Source organism: Brachypodium distachyon, chromosome 5 (assembly GCF_000005505.3).
Source record: "Brachypodium distachyon strain Bd21 chromosome 5, Brachypodium_distachyon_v3.0, whole genome shotgun sequence".
Lineage (NCBI taxonomy): Eukaryota > Viridiplantae > Streptophyta > Magnoliopsida > Poales > Poaceae > Brachypodium > Brachypodium distachyon.
This window is the reverse complement of record NC_016135.3, coordinates 12,561,880-12,578,178: the sequence shown is the minus strand read 5'-3', so window position 1 is coordinate 12,578,178 and position 16,299 is coordinate 12,561,880. Positions and strand designations below refer to the sequence as shown.

At 42.2% G+C, this 16,299-nt stretch overlaps 3 protein-coding genes across 4 annotated transcripts; 1 reads left to right on the top strand and 2 right to left on the bottom strand.

Annotated features, from left to right (window-relative positions):
* Nucleotides 1-22: 22 nt before the first annotated feature.
* LOC100833137 (neutral/alkaline invertase 3, chloroplastic) lies at nucleotides 23-3,416 on the bottom strand. Its single transcript, XM_003579638.4, has 6 exons — nucleotides 2,629-3,416; nucleotides 2,128-2,290; nucleotides 1,782-1,993; nucleotides 795-1,288; nucleotides 662-710; nucleotides 23-503 (listed from the first exon to the last, which is right to left on the bottom strand). The coding sequence occupies exons 1-6, from the start codon at nucleotides 3,133-3,135 to the stop codon at nucleotides 174-176; spliced, it is 1,755 nt and encodes a 584-aa protein (XP_003579686.1). The 5' UTR covers nucleotides 3,136-3,416; the 3' UTR covers nucleotides 23-173.
* A 731-nt stretch (nucleotides 3,417-4,147) lies between these two features.
* LOC100832825 (histone deacetylase 9) lies at nucleotides 4,148-9,652 on the bottom strand. Of its 2 annotated transcripts, XM_003579637.4 has the most exons (14): nucleotides 9,533-9,652; nucleotides 8,776-8,888; nucleotides 8,568-8,685; nucleotides 7,944-8,018; nucleotides 7,661-7,880; nucleotides 7,426-7,489; nucleotides 6,314-6,406; nucleotides 6,119-6,227; nucleotides 5,856-5,905; nucleotides 5,693-5,783; nucleotides 5,237-5,307; nucleotides 4,939-5,037; nucleotides 4,774-4,840; nucleotides 4,148-4,507 (listed from the first exon to the last, which is right to left on the bottom strand). In XM_003579637.4, the coding sequence occupies exons 1-14, from the start codon at nucleotides 9,567-9,569 to the stop codon at nucleotides 4,422-4,424; spliced, it is 1,293 nt and encodes a 430-aa protein (XP_003579685.1). In that variant the 5' UTR covers nucleotides 9,570-9,652; the 3' UTR covers nucleotides 4,148-4,421. The 2 variants fall into 2 exon arrangements, with proteins under 2 accessions (XP_003579685.1, XP_010239874.1); XM_010241572.3 differs by lacking the exons at nucleotides 4,148-4,507; nucleotides 4,774-4,840 and having other exon boundaries at nucleotides 4,946-5,090.
* Nucleotides 9,653-11,278: 1,626 nt separating this feature from the next.
* LOC100832205 lies at nucleotides 11,279-15,534 on the top strand. The gene is made up of 4 exons (XM_003579635.4): nucleotides 11,279-11,985; nucleotides 13,867-13,934; nucleotides 14,021-14,200; nucleotides 15,141-15,534. The coding sequence occupies exons 1-4, from the start codon at nucleotides 11,466-11,468 to the stop codon at nucleotides 15,315-15,317; spliced, it is 945 nt and encodes a 314-aa protein (XP_003579683.1). The 5' UTR covers nucleotides 11,279-11,465; the 3' UTR covers nucleotides 15,318-15,534.
* Nucleotides 15,535-16,299: the final 765 nt, after the last annotated feature.

Genomic DNA, 16,299 nt, shown 5'->3' with positions numbered 1-16,299 from the left:
TGATGTGATCATAAGGAAGCCAGGTGGAAAACCTTGATGATATTAATAATACCTCACTATAGCAACATCTCAAAATGGACATTTTCTCTACAAATATCCACTTGGTAATAATATGTACAACAAAACGAACTGTTACATATATGAACTCACGATGTATGGAACTGCTGCTGGAGTTACACAATGTATGTCCTCTTCAGTACTTTCCTGCCACGCTTCCTCTTTGAATTGGATGCATCAGCCATGAGACTCAGAGCGTTAAGAATTTCCTCGTCTTCATTGTTCCAGAGTATTCTAGATTTTTCAGGGTTTTCCAGCAGCAGCTTGGCCACAAGGAAGCCGGCAATAGACCAGGTTTGGAAAAGTCGGGCCTGTTTGCCAATGAACCGCGCACGCTTGGTATCGTAATATTCAGGCCATTTATCTGAGGAAATACGCCTTTCAGCCACCTCCACAGCTCTCGCTGCAATTTCAGGCCGGTCCATCTTGATACATGCCACTGTGAGCTGTAAAAGAAGAAGAAACTGATTCACAACAAGCAAAAGCAACAACCGATGCAGTCCAACAAAACACTCAAGGCCTCAAAGTACTAAAATGGGCCATGAACATCACTTAGCAAGTAAGTACAAATCAAAGTTTTCAACAGAATCCTCAAGTTGCAAACCTGCCACAATAAAGTTGGCCAGGAACCTCCATTATGGTAAGACCAAGGCCTACAGGCAAAAGAAAATAAATATTAAGAAGAAATGCAAATGATCTGGAAGACTGCCAGGAGTAGATGATAATAATATACTCACGTGTTCTTAGGGTCACTCCCTGTAATAAATTTCCATTCTTGACCCTCAAGAGCAGGATGACATATCTTCATTGGCATCTCTGCCACTAGATCAGACCATTTGGCTTCGACCAGATCCAGAATAGCATGAGATTGATGGGTTGTTGCCAAACTGCTTACTATAGACCACAAGTTCCCCAGAGAGAAGAATCGAAAATCCATGTGAGCTGGCTGCAAGTTTCCGATGAAGTAACCCCCTTTCGGAGGGATCCATTCAACTAGCCAGGATGGAATCTGGTCAGGATATATGTTGAACTTGTTGACAGCATCATAAGAATATTCTTCTGTTTTGTATCGGTATATCTCATTTAGCTTTCTCTTATCAAGCCAATAATATTCCCTGATATGGAAAGATAGCGCCATAAGCCTGCTATTTAGGGCACGGATCAAGTCAGCCGATCCATCTTCTGGGGTGAGCAGCTCACGCGCACTCAAGAGAGCTGAATAGAACAGTGCCTACACCAGAAATTATATATGAAAAAAAAATCATGCATAGATACCAGAAAACAACCCTCATCCATTCACAGAGATGGTGGGGAAGATCATGCGATGATGTTAGCTGTAATCTTAGAATGTCTTGAATAACCATGTCTGTGAAGACATGCTCTGATCGACCAGCATTTCTAGTAGCAGGACAGTACCATGAATCCATGATCCATGTAGGTCAAAATTAGGAACACCGAAACGGAATTTGAGACAAAAAATATCAAATGTATATATGAGTACTCCCTCCGTTCCTAAATACTTGTCGCTGTTTTAGTGCAAACTTGTACTAAAACAGCGACAAGTATTTAGGAACGCAGGAAGTACAATTTAGTGGGCTCCCTATCATCCTTGTGTATGTTGCTTCATTATTCCTATGCATGTTAAAGGGCCTGCCCTGCTGTTTGAGTGTGCTATCATACAATTTTTTTTGTTGAGGAAACTTAGTTTCACCAATTCGTGCTACCTGAATTTCCAATGGGTGTCCATGGATTCCCATTCGACGATCTATCATGCAGGAGCCATCAGTGACAAGCAATGTGGGGAACATGTCAAACCCATCAGCTAAACAAAGCTTCAAGATCAATTTTATTCCAGTCTGGACATCAATTCTCTCGTGAAATGACATGTCTCCTGAACATTTTCCGTATGCTCTCAGCAATATGATCCACCATAAACCTGAAAACCATCATGAAGGTGCTCTTTTTCATGATTTATTCAGATTAACAGAATCATCAAATGTGACATCTTTCCTGAAAAGTTAATAATCAAATCCAACATTGCTTGAATGGAAAAGGTTTGAAAAACTTTACCTGAATCAACTGGTGCCACACGGCCTATAGCAGCCTCTCCAAAATCAGGATCCAAGACTTCCTCTGTTGTGCCATTATCATCGAGTGGAATAACACGCACCTTGAAACTAGCTGGCATCAACCCTTGTCCCGGACTATGGCAGTCCATTGTTTTCTCCCAGCTCTATACATCGTCAACGATCAGTCTTTACAAAACAAAAGCTGGATACATCATGCTGTGCATAATGGATTTTGTTTAGCAGAAAGGTATCCACACAAAAATATTGTAAAAATATTTGTTAGGTGGATGCTGACTTCAGTGGACGAAAACAAATTTGTATTGACGTCAACTAATATCATATTGGTCGTGCTTCCCAGAGTGCAAAATCTTATTAGGAAATAGGGGCACCAACATCAACTATCCAATTGCATATACATGAATACAACTAAAACGCTTTCTATTGACACCAACCGACCGAAATATGAATCACGAAGGAACTAGTGAAAGCGGCCGTACGTCACCTGGAGCTGGAGCGTGTGCAGGATGAAGTTGCGGACGATGTCGTACTCCCCCTTGAGCAGGAACGCGATCCCGGAGGGCACGAAGTCCCGGATGAACACCTGGTCGTAGTTGAGCGGGCAGGCGTCGTTGGGGTCACAGGCGGCGATCGTGCCCACGGGGCTGCCGCAGTAGCGCACCACCGACTCCCGGAGGAGCCCCCACGCTTCCTCCTCCACGTCACACGGCGCGCGCCTCCTCTTCTGCGGCGTCGGCGCGAGGGAGGGCTTGGCGGCGCCACCGTTAACGCCCATCCCGTCGACATCGCCACCGGGAACCTTGAGGCTGGGATCGTGGTGCCGCGCTCTCGGGTTGTTGTTGCTAGGATGCAGCGAGTTGGCGGCACACGGGGGGTTCCGCTTCCTCCCCCACCCGCCCTTCCTCGGATGCGCCGCGGAACGCGGGGGAGCCACGCCGGGGAATCCGAGACGCAGCGGCAGCGGGGCAGTCACCCGCCCCGCGATCCCCATGCGCTGGAAGCGTAGGCGTGCTGCGTGCTCCTATGGAGAACTGGAGAAGGTGGTGAAGAGTGACTTCCTGGGCTGAATCCCAAAAGCGAACAATGGTGCGGGCAGGAGCAGGAGCAGCGCGGGGCACGTGAGACGGCGAGAGCGAGAGGGATGCAAACGAAACCTTGGGCGTTCCAGCCGACGAAGCTGCGTGTGGGGTTGCTGTTGGTGCTGCCAGGGAGGCAGTGGCGCGCGGAGGAGTGCGACGGGGACGGGGATTGGGGACGATCGGAGAGGAACCGGGAAGGTCCACGTGTCTATCCTTCTTTTGCTTCTGTCCGTCTACACGCCACGCCTCTTCCCGTGTTCGCTTTCCTTGGTTTTGGCCTTTTCTCAACCTCCAAACGTGCGTAGGTTCGATGCATCAAATTCAAACGGATAAATTTTCTAATTCGTCTGTTCCATAATTTTTCTCGAAATATTACAGGTATTTAGACGTTTTTTAGAAATAGATACATCCATTTTTGAGCTAATTTCAGACAGAATTATGGAACGGAGAAAGTACTAAATAATTCGAATTGGTAAATCAAGCCGAAATTATTAATGTACATGTAGCAAAAAAATTAAACACTACTCCGTACATATAAAGGTGGAAACTGGGCAGATTCAAATGGAACCATTTATTTGCCAGATTGGAAGTTGCGTGCGGCGTGTGTACGATCAAAACTTGGAATCGACACTGAATTTGATAGTATCCATACAACATTCATTCTACTCACCACTACATTCATCTACTCCATCCGTCTCATATCAAGTGACTTTCTATTACATGTATCTCTAGACGTTTTTTAGACATAGATACATATTTGGACAAATTTGAGTCACTTAAGAGAGTACATACCCCAGTACCAAACAAGGCCTCAAGCTGAAAATTGACCACCAGATTCACCGCATGTGAATTTTGATGATATAGAAAAAGAATGGAGTGAAGATATATCATGTTGATTTCACATTAAAATTCTTACTACGCATGTAAATAAAATTTGCTATCTGCCGTTCACAATATAATTTGTCAATTTTGTTCCTTGATATCTGTATTCAAATAATACACACTTTCTGAAACAACCAATGTCTGCAATGCACTTTCCCAGCTAATAGAAGCAACATCACAACCAATCCTCAAGTCATGAAATCATTTGTGTACAAGTCAGGAAATGTTAGAATCTCCCGCAACGCTTTCTACTCCTAACGTCAGATCCTAACATTGTCATTGACTACATGACTACATCTCCTAAGAGGAGAGGATTTCAGTGTGCACCATCGTCATGATCATTGTCGTTGTCACCTTCATAGTACTCGTCGTCACGGTGAACCTGCTTGTCCTGGGTATGCTCTGTGAGACAGAATACACAGTTTTGTAAGATGTACGATGACAGGATTTCAGGACAGAAAACGAATACAGATGAAGAACTGGATGAGTGTGAAAGAATAGAGAAAAATTGACGACGGATAAATGGATCCATTTTCCATGAAAAAATATCCTCACGCTGTGGCATCCCACATGCTTCTCGAGAAGAATTGCGAGTTTGCAGACAAATCATGAAGTCAGTACTCATCTATATGAGCACTCTAAAACATGTCAAGAGGTAAAGCACTTACGGTCAACACGTTCATCAGGATCCAGCTCATCTTCATCAAAATCAGGGATATAGAAATCAGGTGGAACCTGCAAAATGGCCAATTATATAATATAATTCCTGTTCTGCTTGTTTCCAGTTTCAGTTTGTATGATTCATCCTGTGAATGCAAACGCAACAAACTAACCTCTTGCATCTGAACGCCAGGTGCATGCTGTATGGCCCGCAAACTCTCCATGACTTGCACTTTGATTGAACTGAGATAGGTCTTACTATTCAAGTTGTCCTGGTCCATTAATCAAATAAGAAGATCCATAGCAATTAGCCATTTATATATCCCTACAGAAAGAAATGGAAGTTCTATTTTGGATGATACTGAATATATAGAAAGCATGATGCGCCAAACAGTACATAAAGGTAAATACTACTATAGCACCAACTAGGTACATGATTAAAAGAAAAGATCAATCAAAAAAGGTTCATACCATGTTCAAATTTGGTACTTTCAATGTATAATCTGGACCAAAGTACTTAATATATTCATTGTCAGGAATCTCTGCAAAGAAATTGTAATGTAAACTTCTACATCATGGATAAACCATATATGAAAAAATTGCTTTAAAAAAAACTACTCCCTCCGATCCATATTAGTTGTCGAAATATTACATGTATCTAGACGCTTTTTAGGCATAGATACATCCATATTTAGGCAAATTTGAGACAATTAATATGGATCGGAGGGAGTATATTAGAAAGAGTATTAGGGAACCCTCAGATTTGTTTTCACCTTCAGAGACCAAGAGAAAGAATGAAAAGAATACAAGAAAAATGTTGCTACTATTAAAGGATTATTACTAGCTAATGTCACTAAAAAACAAAAGGGCTAAGAGGACATTAGCTACTAATAATCCTTCAATAGAGGGCTAAGAGAACTAAGATACCATTTGGGAGGTCTGTGTCTAAAAGGACCCCAGTTTCAACTGCCCAACAGCGTGCTACGTTCTCTTTGGTGTATCCACCACCTCCCGTCACCTGCATGTTCCAACATAAGTGGATATCCTAGGAAAAGTAAATGGAATTATAACAGAACAGTTTCTCCCTTACCAGCAGGGGAATTTTAAATTTCTTGACAAACTTTACGCATTCAGCATGGCCTGTTTATGAAAACAGATATATCACTCAACAGAGGCTCAATGATAATAAAGTTCAAAGTCCAAAGGACCCCAAACACCATTAATGCAAGGACATTCCGAAAAGTACGGCAATAAAATAATTCAGTGCAGACGAAGTTAAACATGGTTAGTTATCTAAAAAAATGTTTTACAAAATCTATAAGTAGCACATATCGGGTTTAAGAACTACAGAACCTTCAATGGAAAGATTGAAACACCCTAGACGGTCCCGTGCCAATGAATCGGCGCCACATTGAAGAACAATAGCACCTGGTAGATATGTCTCAACAACCTTGGCAATAATCTACATGATAAGTAACATATGACATAACTTAATAAGACAAAAGAACAAGGAGATGGATAACCATAAAGCAATGCAAATCAACTTGCCGTTTTAAAAAGCCGAGTAAAGCTCGTGTCATCTATGCCATCTTTAAGTGGGATGTTGATGGCATAATATTTTCCTTCCCTGTCTCCTATGTCCTTCAAATGACAGCCAGCTAAAATCAATATGAAGAGCACATACATCCAAAACAAAGCTATAAAAAAGATTTGAAAATCAAAGGCCTCATCATTACTTAACAACAGTACAGCACGTGATATGCAACAATTTAAAGGCAAAGCGAGTCAGCGGGATGCAAGCTTTGTAAGTGCCAACTATTTTCAACATGCTTATAACCAGAAACACACATTTTCAGATCATATTGAACCTTGCCTTTTCTCTATTTTGCAAGTTACACACAATCTATCTCCAGTTGATGGGGAAATTTTGATTTGAGAATTCATATCTCCATTAAATAGAATTGCGGAAATAAGTCGTTCAGACTTCAGAAACACCATCATTGTAAAAAATGAAAGGCATCATGACCCATGGCGAAAACAACGAAGTGAAGCTTCAAGTGATAGTTTAAGCATAACCGCGAGAATTTTGTTGGCCACTGAACGGCTTCGATTCTTCTTGGCTAGATGATAAACAATCCCTTTTAAGCACGACTAGTTATCGAATATAGATCACAAACCTCCATTATTCCCATATATGATACTAGGTAAATAAAATATCGTGCCAAGATTGCACAGTAAAAGAACCAATGTTTAATGATAAAATGTTATTTACAACTTCTAAGAGGATGTCTCCCAAAAAAACACTTCTAGGAGGGTGGAAGACAGTGAGAAGAAACAAGAAAACAAAGTATGCTTCAATTGCTCCTGAAACTATTAATTACTTTTAGTATTATCAACTTGAGTAACATTATAACAAAACCCCTTTAGTTCTGGTAACTCTCTTCTATTACAAACAGTTGAGATTTGACATGCGAACTTAAATTACCATGCACAGTACCTAAGAGACAAGAAACACCGAACACTTAATGTCCAGTAGTGAACATAAACCAAGATACGGATAAGGGCCTAACTCCTGTCAACATCATGAACCACACAAAATTTAACAACGAACTAATCTGAGAGTTAAAGGAAAATGCATAAAAAAAAAGCTTGTCAATTACCTTAATATCACCTGTGCCAGGAAAGAACATGTCACCATACTTGTGGAAACTTACAGTCATTACCCTACAAAAATATATAGATAATCAGATTAAAAAAAATCTAAAGCTTTTGAAGACACCGTGGCATTACTAAACCACACCATCAGACTGTCCAAGGTAGAAGAAAGAGATGGCAACTAAATTGGAAAAAATAATGGTGGCAACAAAAGAATAATGGTGGAAAATTTGCATGAACCTGTCAGTGAAATAGAAGGCTTCTTCAACTCCATCTCCATGATGAACGTCGATGTCAATATAGAGAACCCTGGAATGATACTTGAGAAGCTCCAGAATTCCCAAAACCAGGTCATTAATGTAGCAGAAGCCTGATGCCTCACACTTCTTTGCATGATGCAAACCACCAGCCCAATTTATAGCAATATCACATGTTTTGTGGTTTAGTCTTCGAGCCGCATCTGAAACAATAAAGAACATCTTAGAGAGCGCATAATAAAAAGCATTGACAACTTTCATGATACCTAGAGTTCCTCCAGCATAAATTTGGCAGAACTCAAACAAATCATCAAATACCGGGCAGTCTTCTCCAAGATTATCTGAGAACATTGATTAGAAAAGTTAAATGGGCACAAAGTATGAAGGAATCAGAGAATTGAAGTCAGAAAACTCCAAAGACATGGAGATGTGTTCAATACTCGATACAATTCCATTTGGTAAAACAGGTATATTTTGGGAAGTATCCAGACAATTTTCATTGAAGTGCAGACATGCTAAGTTTCCATTTGCATTGTACATGCTTCCATTTTAATTGTACATGTGAAGATCTAAGCTATAGCAATACCTTAGATCCAGGTAAGTAATTTAGGGGGCGTTTGGTTTGGTGCCACTCTGATGTTACACAAGTTTGACCAACTGTCGCTGGCGATTGTTCATATAAACACATATGGTGCACCACAATTTCTTAACCACATGGCCCTCTTGTGACTCATCATGTACAAGTTCTGCCCAAATTTTGACGTGTTTTTTTTTACAGAAACATGTAACTAGCAGCCAACGTAAGGAGCAAGATATATGGCATGTAGTTTACTGAGAATATGGTGAAGCCTAGAAGAGTAGTTTGTAGAAGAGAATGTGATCACTCATACATCTAGTTAATTCACTTGCATACAGGTGCTGGGTATCAGGAGTTATCCTGTGCAAGAATTCCACATAATCAGCAGAATGGAACTGGGCAAGCTCTGTTGGATATGCTTTGTGGGGTCTCTGCAAAAGCCATTTGGAGAAAAATAAGGTAAAAGACACATTGGGCACTTTAAGTGCAAGGAAAGGGCATAAACAAAATTCAATACCGACATATATCTCCATCTTCTTGTGAAGTCCATAAGAAAGGACAAGATGATGTGTCATACACAGACGATGTGGTTTCATCGGGTGATTTGGCCCAAAGTACACATTTCCCACATCCCCTGAGATGCTCGTTCAAACAAAAGTAATCAAGTTAACAATCATAAAAAGTCAAACAAAAAACATAAACTGAATAATGAAAACTTATACACATCTTGAACAAAGTGTGTGGATTTTTTTTAACAAAGTGTGTAATTAGGGACCTTAAATAAATGAATGAACACACTAGTAAACAGACAATGGCGACAACGGTTACCATTTGAATTTTCCTAATGAGACATCAAATGGAGCATACTGGATACACTCTACAGCACCTAAGGCTAGGGTTGAACAACTAAAAGGAAATAGTGGACCAATGAACAGGGTAGCACGAATTCTACTTGAAGAACTCCTGATAGAACTAAAAGGAAATAGTTTTTTTTTTGCGCAAACTAAAAGGAAATAGTGGACCATGGCATCTAGAATTTCCCCTTCGCAGTACAACCACAGCAAACTCTTCGACCGTGATGACACATTATCAACATTACATCGGCCAAGCAAGAACAAAATACAACTAGGTCCATGGAGTATTCCCCCTTGTTATCGAAATTGCGCTATGGGGCACCCAAGAGCAAGAGTAGTAAGAGCAGCGACTTGTGAGTAAGGGAGAGCTAGGGCTGTGCTGTGCTTAGGGGTAGTGGAGTGGAGAAGACGGAGCGTAACGTACCATCGTAGAAATAGGATATTCTGTCTTTCTCTAGCATGTCCTCGCTCTCGAGCGGTCCGCCTGCCGCTGCGAGCGGCGACGGTGGCGGCGGGGAATTTGGGGGGGGGGGGGGGGGGGGGGTGAGAGTCCGAGAGCGATGGAGGCGGCGGCGGAAGTCGGGGGCTGGTCGTGCGCGAGGAGGAAGGGGGCAGGCGGAGGCCGCGAGCGAACGGGCCGAGGCGATGGTTCAGGAAAGTTTCTGGACCAGGGTGGGGATGGACAGTCAGGATAGCGTTGATTGCAGGATCGACGGATGACGCTGTCATGTCTTTTTTTTCTTTTAATCTGAGAAGTGATGAACCGATGGAAAAAAAAACTCTTGATGGGTCTGTGCTAACACTTCAAAAATAAAATGCTACTAAATAACCCATCGTCTCGAACCGTCCATAACAAATTCAAGTGTATCCAACTTGTACAATTTTTTTTTGAGACATATCGGGCGGTCTAGAACTCATTCTCTTCACCCTCAATGTCTTGTAGAACTTCATGATATGTGCTTGAGCTCCGTTGTGTGAGACATAGACGGTGCGCGGGAGGAGGAAGGTGGTGCTCAGGAGGAGTCGGAACAAATAAATCTTGGAAGCAGATGTTGAATCGTGGAAGAGCTTAGGAGAGAGATGAGCTATGGAGAAGAAGGGTCTGGCCGTGAAGCATCTTTTTCTCGTGATAGGAATCGATGTTTACTCATATCGGTCAGTGAGATTGGATTATTTCCCAATGTTAATTTTGTGCTAGTCGATTTAGTCGTTTATTTTTTATTGTATATTTAGCCTTTTCACACTAAACGAAAATAAGCTTGCCTCTGATGATTATGGACCTGAATCACTTGTAGATGTGGTGGCGGGTTTGATTGATAGTTGCACACCCTTCTGATTATTCTTGGGTGGTAAAATGGGTGGCTTGCTCTAGTGGCCCCTATTTCTTTCTCGTACGCATGTCCCAACATTGTCACAAACTAGTTATTCTTTCTCTACATCGAAGAACACAAATCATCATGCCTGGACGTCATTTCGCCGGATCAAACCTTCCATGTGGTCCATATCATTCCGTCCCTAACTTTGGTGAACTCTTCTATCTTAATCTTTTTGCCTTTGCCCTTATTGTCACCTACTTGTGTCCGGAAGTTGTTGCATCTAGTCCTTCTCATCCTTCTCCACATCCGGTAAACTCTTCAATCTCAATTATTGCATTTACTGCCATTCTCTGTGTCATTCCTGACGACGGTTTGTGCTTGTCGCCGCTTCCGCCAACAATGTTAGAAGCTTGAGAAAAAAGAGAGGGACCGTCAACTGTTAGTATTTTCCATGAAATTTTTAACGTTTTCACTCGAACTAATATAACCGAATGATCTCAAACTTAAGTAGAAGTACGTCATTCGCTACTAAATGTAATATAAGAAGTCCTATGTCATAAGTCTTATAAACTTTAGCCAAGTTTTAAAAAAATATACCAACATTTACAATTCTAAATTAGTTTTATTAAATCTCGTCATCATATATATTTTCTTAACATACTTATTTGATATTCTATATGTTAATATATTATTTCTATATACTTGGTCAAAGCTAGAGCTTCTCAGATTTAGAAACAGAGATAGCACCGCGTGGTTATCAGTCAGGTAAACAACATTAAAGATCTGATGGTATATATTGTAGACCATGTAGACAAGGCCTGAGTATAGGCGCAGATGGTAATTACCGTTTCTTCCATTCCTGGGATCAAGCTCCAACGAAATATCGTCAAGATCACATCAATAGGCTTACCAAGCCAGCAAAATTGGAAGCGATTGCTGCCAAACAAGTCGATCTCAATCGAACTTCGCTTCTGTGGCTCTCTGCTCTCCCCGCTTCTTCTCCCATCCCCCGCGAGGAGCCGAGGAAACGACACCGGCGAGATGGCTCCTGCATCCCCGCCTCCCCGCACGGTGATCTGCGTGGGCGACGTCCACGGTTTCATCTCCAAGCTGGAAAGCCTGTGGGCGAACCTACAATCCGCGCTCCCCGCCGACGCCTTCGCCACCGCGCTCGTCATCTTCCTCGGGGACTACTGCGACCGCGGCCCGCACACCCGCCGCGTGCTCGACTTCCTCCTCGCGCTCCCGGCCCGACACCCCGCCCAGCGCCACGTCTTCCTCTGCGGCAACCACGACCTCGCCTTCGCCGCCTTCGTCGGCGCTCTGCCGCCGCCCCCTGACGGTTCCCCTTTCGCCGCCACCTGGCCCGAGTACATCGACAATGAGGCGCACGAGGGTTGGTTCCACGGGCCAGGGCACGAGGATATGCATGTTCAAGGGAGGAGATGGGGCGGAGTAATCAAGGAGAGGTGGAACCCCAAGAAGGGGCTCCCGTACAAGGGCTCTATCTACGATGCTCAGCCAACCTTCGAGTCCTACGGCGTCGCCCATGGATCCCCTGGTCAGTTCAGATAATACTAGCGTTCATACTTCATAAGTACTACTTACTTCCATTGCTTCATGATGTGATCTCTCATGTATCACTGAAGAACTGGTTATAATAACTGGAGTCTAGAGAGGCGAGTCAGGTGACCGTTAAAGCCATTAACAGTGCCTAAATGAATTTGCGTGTTACTCATTAGCAATTTATAAGCTCCGCCATTAACAAATGCTTTTAACTTCCAATCTTTACTTGTTAAGTGTGAAGTAACACTTTTTTGGTATTAAGGACAGCCATTTCATTGTTACTAACATTGTAGTGCTCATTGTTGAAGCATACTGAGCACTTTACATTATTAGCGACCACCTCTTTTATCACTAGAAGCACTACATAGCGCACTTTGATGACATTAATATACTCTGTGACCTATTTCTTTATATTTACAATCACCAATTTTGCTACTGCTATGCTTTTGAGCAACGGTCACCCAATTTTTAATAATATAAGCATAGAGTCACTAAAATACTGTTACTGGAGTCTTCTTTCGAAAAGGGGAAATTGTTATTGGGTTTATTTTCATTGAAATCAGATAAGTGTAACCCGTCAATTGCAAGCAGTACTAATCGAGGAACAAGTGTGGAAAACAAACCCCAGTCTGACCCAACATTATGGTGGTTGGCCTAACTGAACATAATCCCACAACTAAAAATATGACATTCAGTAGATTTGCAGATGTTGAAGTGGAGGCACAATATTGCACAGTTGGTGATTGCAGAACATCACTTCATCAACAACTAATCTACTCGTCATGCATCTTCTATACTTCATTGTGAGACCAACAAAAGCAGGCTTTATACCAGTTAACACATACATGAATTCGTATATCTATATAACTAAATATGAGCATTCGTTCATCAAATGGTTCCTGGTTAAGAACTAAATTTGATCATGTTGATTGGGATTCACGTGGTTTTATACACTGCCATTACTTTTTTTTTTGCGAATATACGAAAGACTTGCACATCATTTCACTGAAAGAGATAGTTCAGGATACAGACACCATCCAAAAGACCATGCCATAAACGCACGCAACACGCCACCCTTTGGGCTGGATCTCTACCATATTACGACTAATAAGCAAATAATGCTCCATTTTTGCGCACTCTACCAGTCTACCTACACCTGGATCATATGATCGGAGCTTGTGCTATTTTGTTCTCGAAGTGCTCACCTTTGCTACCAAACATAAGATGTTTTATAGGGTTAACTCTTCAAAAAACAAAGTCTGGCAAGTGGCAACTTATACATGTTTGGCATGTTACTAAATTAGAGGCCAAGTCGAGGTGACTATTGAAGCAAGTAAAAGATAAAGGAAAAACTACATCGAAGACATGTAGGCACGAGTAGAAGGCACTAGCAGATGTACAGACATTAAAAACTACGTTAAATGGTTAAAGCTTGCATGATTAGGATGCTATAGAAATTGCAGTATGAATACTTTGGTTCTAATCACTTTGGAACAGTATTAATACTTGGGTTCTACAAATTAAGTACTAAGGTGAGGATTATTCACAGCTAGGTGAATTTCCCACAATAAGAACCGAGTTAATACCAAATATGTTTTCTAATTCTCCAATGTCCTTTTAGTTTTAACAATGAAGTGATCAACAACCATATGATCCTTTTTAAGGGGACACTCTAGAGGACTAGAGGTCACCAAGCTTGTCTTGATCACTGGAAGGTAACTCGTGGAGTGGATATCATTTGACCCATCAATGACACCAGATAGCAAATTGTGTTTCTTTTCCAGAGTGTGTAAGCATATATTCATAGCTGGGAATGCTCCCACCAGAATTTAACCAAGCAGCTTCTAATTTGCCAGCGGTTCTAATTGCACTGTAGATCTCACGAAAGCTGTGCCTGAGGAGCACAAGAGGTTTCTGCATGACTTGGTTTGGATCCATGAAGGGGTATGCTTCTTTTCTCTAGTTCAAAGTATAGTAGAGATGCAGGAGGTGTTTCTGCTTCAATGTTTCATGTTATGGTTGTATGGCAGGAAAACGTGCCTATTGATACAGATGAAGGCCAGATTGTTTGCAAACTGATTGCAGTTCATGCTGGCCTGGAGAAGTCCATCGATTTGAATGAGCAGCTTAGAGTTTTGAGAACTAGAGACACAAGGGTGCCAAAGGTTCAAATGCTTAGCGGGAGGCAGGATGTTTGGAACATACCAGAGGTGTGCTATTATGTGATCCTATTGTACTATATCTTCCCAGAGACAAGCACTTTACTCTTCTGTTTGTTTTCCATGTTATTGTGTTCATTAATTTGGTGTTGCAGCTACCTCTGTGCCCTCTAGTGTAGTTACTCAAAGTTTGCAACTAGATATAACATTCAGTGCATCGGTCCTTTTCTGTTCTATAGAAGACACCAATATAGTCTGCAGAATGATTTTGTAAATTCTTTGAGCTGTAGCATGCGTTTTAGAGAAAAGACAACCATATTCTTCAGCCTGCACAGTTACCCCCAAATTGTTTTGATTTCTCACTCCGATGAACAATGGAAGTGTGCACATTTTCTCAGCAATCTTATGCTTGTCTGGACTAATTTTTATTGGAGTAGATAGTTGCAGGCCAGTAAAATTTTTGATTCAAAGGATAGAGTTTTCTCACCATATATGTGAGCTTCTTTACTAGTCATGATGCAAGTACTGAACAATCCCGACAAAATTACTGAGCCAGTTCTCTTGGCATAAACCTTAGTGGTCTGTAGAAACAAATTGCGTGGCATGCAGGAAAATGACTACAGCTGTCAAACTTGCCATACTTTGAATGTGCTTTAGATTAGCAGCGAGGTGCATTGGGTGCAGTTTCAGAAACAATACCAATTTCTCTGATACTTTGGATGGTTTACCTCTTTTAGCTGAAACAGAAAGCACATGGTGCATGTGCATAGAGGCAGCGAATGTGATAGGCTGCCAGCAACTTATTCATTGCTGCATGTTGTTGTGTTCATGGTCAGTACATGTATGTGAACTGTACTACTGTAGGACCTGTACTGCTACGTAGGCTATGTTTTCTTCAGATCATTTAGCAGCTTACACTGCTTCTGCCGCTCTCGTTATTTAATTTATCACATGAGCAGATTTTCTGATATATGTGGATGTCTGTTTCCAGGATCTTGCCGGCAAGCAGACAGTCATTGTAAGTGGCCACCATGGGAAACTCCACATCGACGGTCTCCGGTTCATCATCGACGAAGGTGGCGGGTACGAAGACAAACCTATAGCTGCCGTTGTTTTCCCTTCGAAGCAATTGATCAGGAGCACAGAGGGAACCGCACCCCTGGATTAATCTAGACACCATCAGAACAGCACCGATGCAGTTGTATTTCTTGTTACTGCCATAACACTAGCAGTCAGACGACTACTAGGTACAATTGCCAAATACGATATTCCACACAGAGAATTACTAGCGTGTTTTGGATGTATAACTTTGAGTTCAAGTTGTAAATCAACAATGTGTTAATCGATCCCGCTCCGGTCTCATTTCCCGGCATGCAATATGCCTACTGCAGCAAGGAAGTTCCTGTATGACAGCAGCATCATTATACTTCCATCTGGCTTGCCTTTGGCAACTAGCCGGTGTGGATCATGAATGACAACGAGTGAACTTTGTAAACACAACGTCATTTCCTTTCCGGGGGGATCGATACACGATCCAAACTCGTTTGTCTTTTGGGCCGTGAATGCCACCAGTGCAGAGCGAAAAGCATCACACGGGAGTTGCCGAATTGACGGTCAGGAGAGCGCCTCCTGGAGTCCGTCCGTCCCAATGTACAGAGCCAGACCACCTTCTCGTTTTGTTTCTTCCTGATCTGTGGTCGGACCAGCGAAAGGGAGCGGACATGTCCACTGGAAAAGGGGACCACGACTCCACGAGGCTACACACGTTTCAGAATTCAGAAGGTCCGTCCGTTCTCTCTTCCTAGTCAACACCGGAGGCCAAGCTTCCACGGAAAAATAATCTCTCCGCTACCTATGCCTAGAATCATCCAGGGCTTAAAATAAGCACGATTGCACGGTTTCAGGTGAATGGCTCTTAAATATGCATCAGGTTGGATGACCATGCCCACTTGTGAAGAGAGATCTTATCATCTTGTTGGTTTATTTTACAGCCAGTGAACTCGGGGAACAACTCTCGCACTCGCACGGGATATTTTTCTTTCGTTTTTGCTGGATTGAACAACTCGCTATAAGTTCCAACGGTGGAGCAAGAACTGCTGCTCTTTTGGAGAATAGCGCATGCTCGAGCTTGATAGCGGACGTGATCAGTG